We start from the raw sequence: 11,271 nt of genomic DNA on the forward strand, positions 1-11,271 counted from the left end.
TTTTTGGTGCCTCCCCTCTCTTCTCCTCTTCATCCAAGTTGCATAAGGTGTTTGTGACTCCATTAGAGGTGCAGCACTTGAGGCACTAAGCTTTCTAAGGCCAATCCAAGCAAGGAATTGATTGTTATTTCTATATAACAATTAAAGGTAATTCTATAAACCCTAATTCAGTTTATAATATGTTAGATCTAAGTTTATTAGTCTTGGATTCAAAGCATGTTCAATAGAGAAACCTAGATCCAAGCATTAGGGTTTGTATGAGCACATAGGATTGTTCTTATGCATAAAACCCATCAAAAACATATTTTTATTTGATTTGACAAAAATACCCCTACATGGTACCATGAAGGCCCTGGACTCCTCTTTGGTTAATGAGTTTTTTTTTTAATATAATTCTCTTTGGTTACCAATGTTGACAAAAATTAACCAGATAATTTTCTTTCTTTTTCAGAAAAAGTAACATTATTACCCTTGGTACCGGTAACTGTAGCTTGGAAGAATGACAAATATTGGAAACTTTATATTCCTTGAATTTGACAAAAGTTGATATGTGTGCTTTGTCTAAGAGCTTCTATGTTTACAATTATAATGGTTTTTCATCTTTTTTTTTGGATATGACATCCTTACCCTTGGCATTAGTTTGCTTAAATACTCAGACCAAGATATAGTGATTGTTGTTGTTTCATTTGACATTAATCTACAATTCTATTAATGGTGTGTCACAAGAGTTTATTTCTATTATAATCTTACTATTATTTTCTATTTTTCCTTCCATAGGCATTGATTTGGTGAGGTTTAATTGCAGGGAAAGAAGAAGGTTAGGGTCAGCTGGTAGAAGAAAAAAATGTAAACAAAGAAGAGAACAAGTGGGCACGGGTGATGTTTTAAATATGTATTAGTATGCATGTCCATATACATCTTAATATGCATATGTTTATATGTATATATATTTTCATGCATATACATTTCATATGTATGTGCATATGAAATGTATATGCATGAAAATACATATACATATATACATATACATATGGATTATCATATGCATATACTTATTCTTATGTATTTACATATACATATACTTATTCATATTCATATACATATACTTATTCTTATGCATATGTAGATGCATATACTTACGAATATGCATATACTTATTTTTATGCATATGACATGTTATGCATATGTATATACTTATTCATATACATATGCATATACTTATTCTTATGTATATGAATATGCATATGGATATACTTATTCATATGCATATGCATATACTTATGAATATACATATACATATTTTTATGCATATATATGTCATACTATGCATATGCATATACTTATTCATAAGCATATGCATATGGAATATTATGCATATACATATGCATAGATATGCATATATATATATATATATATATATATATATATATATATATATATATATATATATATATATATATATATATATATATATACTAGCCATTTGCCCGTGCAAAGCGGCGGCAGCGAATAGTTTCTTTCAAGCAATTAGTTCCATTCGGAGACATGTTATATTTCCAAAAACACTTGCACCATTATCAATCGTTTTCACAAAAATAAAAAGTGCAATGCCAAAACCAAAAAATATTGTGGTGGTGGATTCCATGGAGGAGGAGATGAAGATTTGAATTAGTCTCCAGTCAACTATATATTATGCAAAAAATTAGGAAACTCCAATTTGAATGAGCTTTTAAATTTCAAAGGATTTGTCGAAAAGAAGTGTTTCAGATTTCGAATGCACCAGATACCAAAGAAGAGATATTTTAGGAGTACAAGTTGGGTCAAAATTGATGAAAATACTAATTCAATCCCTAAAAATAAGGAAATACTAATTTAAATGTGTTTTTAATACTTGTATCCCTAGCATTATCATTTTTAAGATATATTATAATATTATTATATTAATAGTTGGTTGTATTTTAAGCTTAAAGACTTGAACGTCTTAAAAAAAATTATTATTATATTGATTCTATTTATAGAAATAATAAGATTTCTTTTATAAGATAGTATAGATATATATACACACATATGCATATGTCATATACTTATTCTTATTATTATGCATATGCAGATACTTATTTATATACATACATGCGTATGCATATACTTATTATTATGCATATGCATATACTTATTCATATGCATATTCATCTACTTATTTATATGCATATGCGTATACATAAGCATAATCATATGTATTTAATTGTTATATGTATATATTTATTCATATGCATATGTACATATTTATTCATGTATATATGTATATCCTTACTCTTATGTATAAATATAGAAGCATTGAAAATATTTTTAAAAAATATGCATATGTATATGCACATGTTTTTAAAAATATGCATACACACACAAAAAAATGAATATGCATTAAAAATTCATATTTTTGAAAATTTCATTTTATTAATTATTAATATCGAAACGTAAGGAGTATCTTCGCTGATTTATGAAAAAAATTTTAAAAATTATTAAAATAAAAAAATAATTTTTTTTCCAAATAAGTGAATATATACCTCGTATTTTGAAATTAAAATTTAAAAAAAAATTCAAAAAAAATCATTTTTAATGCATATTCATATTTTTGTGCAAATATGATTTTTAATAAAAAAAAGTGCATAAGTACATTCATATAATCTTTTGTTTTGATATATATATATATATATATATATATATATATATATATATATATATATATATATATATATATATATATATATATATATGCACATATGAAATTTGGTACCTCAATTCATTATAGATAAATAATTTATTGGTACTTTCCTTTAATTTGGTTCTCCATTGATGTTGCCTATATATATATATATATATATATATATATATATATATATATATATATATATATATATATATATATATATATATATATATAGGGTTGGGTACAACAAGGAACCATTTTAAACATTAGAACCAAGGAACCAATCTTTTTCTTAACTTTTAGAGCAATTTTTTTATAAAAAAAAAACAAAAAATATAGATATTCATAACTTTTTATCCTCCATCCATTGATATCAAATTTGATAATTTTTTTTTTGATATGTTCAGATTCACACTGTGAATCTGTACAGTTTCACCTTGTGAAATCTGTGTAGATTCATAATGTGAATCTGAACAGATAAAAAAAGTAAAAAAAAAAATCAAATTTGATATCAATGGAAAGAAGATAAAAAGTTATGAATTTCTTTATTTTTAGAAAAAAATTAAGACAAATAACTAGCAGCGTACCCCGGGCTTCGCCCTGGTCGGTGTGTGCTTTTTTTTTTGTGTGTCATTCTGAAATGTGTCCATGTTTCATATGATTGGCCTCCTTCAAATTCTTCCTATTATAGTATTGTATTTGGGAAAATGTACAAAGATAAATAACAAATAGATTTGGGAAAACAGTTGAGCAATGTTAACAAAGTAACCCCATCACCTTTCAAATTAAAAAAATTGATGAATTTCATGGTAAACATTCTTGTACTACAATAAATTAAAAAAAAAACAATCGGGGCAATCTCTCTCTCTCTCTCTCTCTCTCTCTCTCTCTTGTGGTATAGATTGCATTCACAGAGCTTTTCTAAAACATGAAACAAAGAGAATCGAATTAATTTTATCACTTTAATTCCATCCAACAAAAACAAAATGCTTTTTATTTCATTCCAGTGGAATGAATGATTCCATTCCATACCTTGAGCTTCTTCTTGGGTTCCTTCTGAGCAACTTCCTTCACATTACTTTATGGGAGTTTTACACAAAGTGCCAAATTTTTAGTAATAAACTTGTTGGATGTAAGGCTTCCTTTGATGTAACAACTCATATCCCTACATAAAAAAAAGGGTCATAAAAATGAATTCTTATATTAATCCACAGATTTGGATACTCTGAAAAGTAAACGACAGATATGAAGGAGAGTCACCCATAACTGTTCCATTTAACTGATATGAAACCGAATCCATAATTCCAAAGATTGAAATGTTATGTTGTCATTCCATTCCATTGCCATAACTATGACTAACCTGATAAGAAAACCTCGAATTACCCAAATACCATTCAAGTCCACCGACCGCAACCCCATTCACATTTTGAGCACCCGACACCATGTTCACCGGACCATGTTGCATCTTCTCTTGTATAAGCAATCCACCACCACTAAGTCCTGCATCATTGCTGTAAATCAAAGTTAGGTTTAGTAAGTTTATGTGATTCCAGGGACAAAAATGTACTGAAACTATGATGTCACCTGTGAAAAACGTGAAGAATATACTCTAGATATAGACAAAATTTTGAGTGTCACTTCATCAATATGTTGTGGCTCTTAGTTAACAACATGGTAACACATCAAATATTACAACCAAATAAACATTATATTCAAAATAAATTCCATATATTGACAACTATTTGAATAGAGAGAAAATAGTGAGAAAACAAACCTTCAGAATCATCACCTTCCTCTTCATCATTAGATCCTTCCATGATTGGTGTTGCATGTATCTGCCAAAAGTAACAATATAAAACATATGTTAATGCCATGTCATCGCCATATCATTGCCATTTGAAGTCATCAATGCCACATCATCATAAAGTCATAAACATAATAACTTATTGCAGAAGCTCTTCCACTTTGGAACCATTGTTTTCTAGTGGTTTTTTTTTGTTTTTTGTTTTTTGTTTTGTTTTGTTTTTTTGTTTTTTTTGCTTTTTTTTTTTTTTTTTTGTAACGCCCGTAGATTATGGCTAGTCAATTTAGAGACAATAAGAATCAAAAATGACTTTTTGATGGAATATTATTTAGAAGGATTAATCTTAACCAAGTTGTAGTATATGTCTCAAGGTTTCCGAAAATATAAAGAACACCGAAATTCGAGTTATAACGAAGAAGTTATGACCTGTCGAAGTTTCGCGACAGAACCGGCACAACACAGTGCGACGTAAATAGTGAATTTACGTTAGAGAGATATTTATCCAAAACAATCTAAATGAAAATTGAAGATCTCATCGATAGTAGTGCAACGACGGAAAGACGGACGAAAACGGAGTTCAGATGAAGGAGTTATGAATTTCGAACGGAGTTTTCCTGTCCCGGCCTACTAAAAATAATATATAAGTAATATAATTATAATATATTAAAAATAAAGTCAAAATTAGCCAATGGAGTCTAAACGAGAGTTGTAGAGCATAATCTCACCTTCGCGTCGATATAAAGAACGTCGAAAACAGAGTTCGTATGCGAAAGTTATGAATTTCTGAAGTTCGGGGCGCGAAACCCCAAAACTGTCAGAGACCACGACGTGGCAAGCAGTGCCACGACGTGGCAAGTCTCCTGACACCTCCGGGAGTCCCCCAGATGCAACTTGCAATGATGTATGCAATGACGACCAAGCCTACGACGTGGAAAAAGGATCCCACGACGTGCCAAGGGCCAAATTTGCCCTATAAATAGATTTGAAGGGCCAGCCGACTATGGTTGCTCCATCCCTTCTCTCCCATTCCTGATACACCCTCTAAGCCCTATTTTAAACCCCCCGAAGCCCCGGTATCAACCCCGAGACCCGAAGCAAGTCCCGAAGCCCGAAGATCCCGAGAAGAAAAGAGTTTCTGAGCCGAAGCTCTGCCCGCGAGAAACCCGGTGTGTGAAGTGATCCCGGTTTCACCAAAGAATACTACTTCTACAAGTCGTAGTGCTGTCCAATCATCTTCTGATCGAGTGAGTGTATAGTCACTTTTATCTTACACATAGATATGAAGTATCTTATAAAATACGTGCTATGTGTATATATATTGTTGTTTATACATGTGAGTGTGTGGTTACTTTCTTCTAACACATAAATATAAAGTATTAGCTATGAAATATGTGCTATGTGTTATATATTATCTGTCTATTTGATATGGGCTTGGAATTGATGTTTTTATACGGGTGTTAAATGATTTAAAATGTATATGTATTTTATATCTACAAAAATGTTAGGTAGAACATGGATAGATGAAATAGTGGCGACTATGAGACTTAGTGCCTATTGAGTAAACCCTGACGACTATGCGACTTAGTGCCTATCGAGTAAACCTTGGTGACGATGTGACTTCGTGCCTATTAAGTAAACCCTGGCGACTATGCGACTTAGTGCCTATCGAGTAAACCTTGGTGACGATGTGACATCGTGCCTATTGAGTAAACCCTGATGACTATGGAGTTAGCGCCTACTGTTAAGTAAACCTTGGTGACTATGAAGTTAGCGCCTATTGTTAAGTGAACTTTGGTGACTATGGAGTTAGCGCCGCTTGAGTAAACCCCGGCGACTATGGAGTTAGCGTTTGATAACTATGGATTTAGTACCTGATAGATAAACTTTGGCAGCAATGGACTTCGTGCCAATTCCTTAGGTAAATCCTTAGAAATGAATGAATGAAGGATAGTGGATTCTTAGGGTAAACCCTTGAGAAAATAAAGTAGATATGGGGATGGGTATTTGGGTTGGTTGTTTGATAATTGAATATAATAAATGTATTATTGTGGGTTGAAAACCCTATATGCTCGCCAGGCTCCCAAGCCTGACCCACTCAATTTTCTTTGCATTACAGGTAATGGCACAAGGGTATAAGTTGGTGGTCTTGACGAGAGATTTTGGATTATAGATTAGTAGTTATAAATAACTGTTGTAAGGTCTATTTTATATTGTTTATGCTTTTGGTCTGTATCGGAACATGACATCCCGATGTTTTATTATTTAATGAAAATACGTTCTCTTTGAGAAACGTTTTGATAAATTTTATCATATTTTGTTTTGGGAACAAATTCCGCAACTCTTTTAAATCAAAAGGATTTACTCTGATTTTATAAAACAAAGCATAAACAAATCGGTTTTTTCTGGCCGTGAAATTCAGGATGTCACATTTTGGTTGTCGTAAGGGCTGATTCTAGTAATACCCTGAAAGTCGGACGGTAGTAATTAATAATTATATAAATTGTGGAAAATAATAAAATCTGTTAATTGGCTCTCTCAAGGGCTATATCTGCTTCAAATATTTCTCTCCATACGAAAAATGTTTCGACAGTGACAAGTTCTTCATGTGGCATAATCAAATCATTTTTTTCAATTTAGTTGGACCCAATAAAATCATTTTTTTTCCAAATTAACCATTTTGATGGGTTGAATGGAACAATGCTCTCTGGCATGGTCTCGGACAAAGTGTGAAGCCAAATAATCATATAATAAAAATAAAATTAAAAGATTATTACCACAAAAAAAAAGTAAATTCCATTGCTATTTTCTGCAAATATTCCTTAATTATTCACTGAATCTCAATCAACACAGGTTGAAAAATTATCTGCAGGTCAACCCACCACATTTTGTATTAAAAAGGTTATATTAAAAAGACTTTTATGGTTATATTAAAAAGGTGGGTAAGTTTTTTTTTTGTAAACCTATAATATTTTTTCATACCTGATTGTAGAGGTGATGAAACATTCTCACACAAAAGAGACCAGTCAGAAACTTAGTTATACACCTGCATTGCATTTGGAGAGTTAATTTTTAACTTTTGATTCTATAAATTTACCTTTTGATTTCATTGAATCAGATATGGAATGGAATCATTCATTCCATTACTTTGGAATATGACTCCTTCCATTTTGTTAATCCTTCACTTGACTCTAGAATGGAATGAAAATTTGCAATTTAACCAATTTTTATTCATGAATTTATTTGGAAATTAAGTTTTGTGATTTTAGTTAAATAATAATTTTACTTTGAGCTTTATGATTTACTTAGTATATAGGCCAAAAACAACAGATTTGTGATCAGCAGGAAACTAATATTACTTGAAGGGTATTTATCTTCAAAGACCTTGAAGCAACAACCACAAAGAAAGAACCACATGTTAATTAGATATTCATCAAATACTTAGAAAGACATAAACATTTATAATTATTAACCTGTGATTGAGGAGACTTGAATTTAACTGCAACAATTATAAAAATGAGTAAGAAAACATGAATCATCAATTTAAAAAAAAAAAAAAAATCCAACTTTAAAACTATAGTGTTTTTATGCTTATGTTTTTACTTGAGCTCCCCATTTTTTAATCCTCACGTTCAATTAATTTCTTTCCAAAATGTTGCTTAAGAGTCATGGTATCCGATCCTTCAAAAAGTCTCATTTCTGATTTTTTTCTGTTCTAATCGTTTATTTAATTAATGTAACCTTTTATTCATGGAGTCTTGGAGAAGGGGATGCTCTAATATATTGAAACAAAAGAAAAAACAAATAATCACTTCTTGTTTAACATGTCATCAATGGAAATATAGTTAACTACAACTGGGAGATAGATAAGTGAAAGCAGAGTTGTTGATCCTTTAAAAACTTTCCAGCATTTCCTAAATCTACCTTATTGTCTTTAATACCTATCAACTTATGAACCATGGCCTACAAAATATAAAAAGATTAATGAGTATTAATGGAAAAAAGACGTAAATCTACCTTATTGTCTTTAAATTCCCTCGTGATGATTCTACCTGATATGTCCATTTATTTAGTAAAGGAGTAACGAGGTCATCACTCCTATCAATTACAAGCAACAAAGGAGGAATTTTTGTGCGTCTGAAATCAAAAAGGCCACTTTCTTGCCGATACATCAGTTTCTGAAAATGAAATGTAAAAATTCAAATTGAAATTCTTAGTACCCAGAAGATTTCACAAAAATCATCAAACTTAATTGATGGAAAAAGTTACAATATAGAAAATTTGACTAAAAGTTTAACGGAACGAAAATAAGAAAAAGAGAAAGAGAAAGATGAAGACTCACGGAAGCTTTTTGTGAAAGAGTTGTTGATGGACTTGCAGCAATCTTTTTGGCTTTTAAAAGGAGACCCGTTATTCCATGAGAATTAATCAGGAATTCATAAAAGTATATCTGAACAACAATCGCATCTAAAAGATGTAAGGTTTCTAATTTATTATGGAAGATCACCGGAATAAACAGTCGCGTCTAAACCTGTTGGTTAAACATTTACAGTCAAAAGAAGGGAAAGAAGAAGAGCAAGGGAACGATTTCTGTCAACAATCGATCCCAAACAGCCCAATGATTTCTATCAAACAATAAAAAAAGGAAAAGAAACAATCCGTGACTGTTGAAGCAGCCTCGTATATTTACCTGCAATCGCCGGAGGAGGCAGTCCGTCTCCATCCCACAGACCGAGATCCACCCCGTCGCACCACTCTTTTCTCCTTCTAGCTCCACAATAGCCACCAAACACCTATTCACCGCTATTTGCTGATGTCGTGATTGCAACTTTCGTCCTCTGCTACTACCGTCAGTGGTGCGCTTCGCCGGCTTCGCTTCCCCTTCATTCGCCTAGTTTGAACTCGAAGTTGGAGACCATCTCAGCTTTGCAAATCAACCAATGCGCCTTCACTTTTCCCTCTCTTTCGTTCGTCTGCTTGCAGGCGTTCTTCCGACTAAACGTGAATTGTGGATAGTAATAGAGAGTTCTGGAAGGACGGAAGATATTTCAAAGAGGCCGCCCAAAACATGTGTATTGACACAAAATGACCAAATACAGTTGAGGGACCATTTCTACCAAAAAGACGGCATCTTAACTATTCCTAAGATTCATTTCCTTATATATATATATATATATATATATATATATATATATATATATATATATATATATATATATATATATATATATATATATATATATATAAGATCTAAAACTTGAAAAAATAATGGTTCTTAGGTTCTATGCTTTAAAATGGTTCGTTGTTTGAACTTTTGCTTTATATATATATATATATATATATATATATATATATATATATATATATATATATATATATATATATATATATATATATAAAAGTAGGTTAATACGAAAACATAAATATTCTGCGAAAACGTGAAAATATATTTTATCTTATAAAAATCAAACACAAGTACTATAAAAATTAAATTTATTAGTAATAAATTAACGATAAGGAGTTTATATTGGATTGTGTTATGATAATATAGATTTAAAGACGATTTTATCAACTATTTTTTTTTTCATGTTCTTGACCACTTTTAAATTAATGTTTTCATATTAAAAATGTCAAAAATCATATTTTATTAATATGAAATAATTTATTATTTATAATCGATTATCATCATGTAGTTCAATGTTTGGATGAATTATTGTTCAAAATATAAGGTTGAGGTGACACAATCTCATACTTTTTTCTTGTTTTCGCGTTTTCGCAAATTATTTGCATTTTCGCATGAAACTCTCGATTATATATAAAGATGACAGGAAAGTCCACGTGTAGAAAAAGATTATACAACAGGTCCCTACGTAGAAAAAGATTCCATAAAAGGTCTAGTGCGAGAATGTTTTTACAGAAATAGTCACCACAAGGAAAAAGGCCATTACCGGCGACAAAAGTCGCCGGTAAAAGTCCCAAAAGTCGCCGGTACTGATAATAGCGGCGACGCGTCGCCGGTAATAAGTCGCCGCTACTGCCTCGTCGCTATTGATCAGTTTGTCGCCGCTAATGATAATAGTCGCCGCTATTAGTATGTCGCCGCTAATGAGTATTGTCGCCGCTAATAATGTTGTCGCCGGGAATGACATTTGTCGCCGGTAAAAGTGTCGCCGGCAAAAGTGTCGCCGGTAATGAGCTCTGTCGCCGGTAAAAGCGTCGCCGGTAAATTTTTTTCAATTTTTTTAAAAAAAAATGATTTTCGTTGCCGGTGATAATATCGCAGGTAAAAGTGTCGCCGGTAATAACAATATTCGATTAAATATCAAAACCAATAGCGTCGACGCTAATTACAAAACAAACATCCTATTAAATATCAAACATAATAGTGTCAAACAAACATCCAAAATACAATTAAATATCAAAAGTCATACTATCCGAGTAGCAAAACAACAAAATTTTTACAATCTACCAAGAAGCAAAACGAGACAACATATGCAAATAAAACTCATTCTTACATACCCTCATCGTCGTTCCCATCGTTCCCTTGATTATTTTGGGATTGAAAAAACGAATAAAGCTCATCCCTACATGCCGGGTCGGCGAGCATTGCACGAAGATTTTCCAACTACATAATTAATAACAATATATATAAACTTATAAGTTAGATCGTCAAACATAAACAAAAACTATCAAAATACATTGTTATTTTTAAAGTAAGATAGAAAACCAAATTACCAAACTTTTTAGCAAATAACCACCACAAAAC

General features: G+C 31.3%; 1 protein-coding gene across 6 annotated transcripts; it reads right to left on the reverse strand.

Annotated features, from left to right (window-relative positions):
* Positions 1–3,347: 3,347 nt before the first annotated feature.
* On the reverse strand, positions 3,348–9,569 carry LOC111892649 (uncharacterized). Of its 6 annotated transcripts, none has more exons than XR_006191688.2 (9): positions 9,196–9,569; positions 8,848–8,955; positions 8,523–8,683; positions 7,488–7,551; positions 4,479–4,539; positions 4,289–4,362; positions 4,065–4,204; positions 3,737–3,869; positions 3,348–3,620 (listed from the first exon to the last, which is right to left on the reverse strand). XR_006191688.2 is itself a non-coding variant. In XM_042901978.1 (7 exons), the coding sequence occupies exons 1-7, from the start codon at positions 9,226–9,228 to the stop codon at positions 4,210–4,212; spliced, it is 507 nt and encodes a 168-aa protein (XP_042757912.1). In that variant the 5' UTR covers positions 9,229–9,569; the 3' UTR covers positions 4,073–4,209. The 6 variants fall into 6 exon arrangements, 1 of the variants encoding a protein (XP_042757912.1); XR_006191687.2 differs by having other exon boundaries at positions 3,350–3,625; XR_008223935.1 differs by lacking the exons at positions 8,848–8,955; positions 9,196–9,569 and adding an exon at positions 7,979–8,004 and having other exon boundaries at positions 3,349–3,625; positions 8,523–8,656.
* Between the last annotated feature and the right edge of the window lie 1,702 nt (positions 9,570–11,271).

This window comes from Lactuca sativa, chromosome 5, assembly GCF_002870075.4.
Source record: "Lactuca sativa cultivar Salinas chromosome 5, Lsat_Salinas_v11, whole genome shotgun sequence".
Classification (NCBI taxonomy): domain Eukaryota; kingdom Viridiplantae; phylum Streptophyta; class Magnoliopsida; order Asterales; family Asteraceae; genus Lactuca; species Lactuca sativa.

What these genes read in the sequence shown, in the direction of transcription:
- LOC111892649 (XM_042901978.1), bottom strand. Translation starts at nt 9,228, where the DNA reads ATGGAGACGGACTGCCTCCTCCGGCGATTGCAG. An exon ending in CTCTTTCACAAAAAGCTTCC is followed by an intron (nt 8,684 to 8,847) that starts GTGAGTCTTCAT and finishes TTTCATTTTCAG; the next exon opens with AAACTGATGTATCGGCAAGA. An exon ending in TTCATCACCTCTACAATCAG is followed by an intron (nt 4,540 to 7,487) that starts GTATGAAAAAAT and finishes TACTTTTGGCAG; the next exon opens with ATACATGCAACACCAATCAT.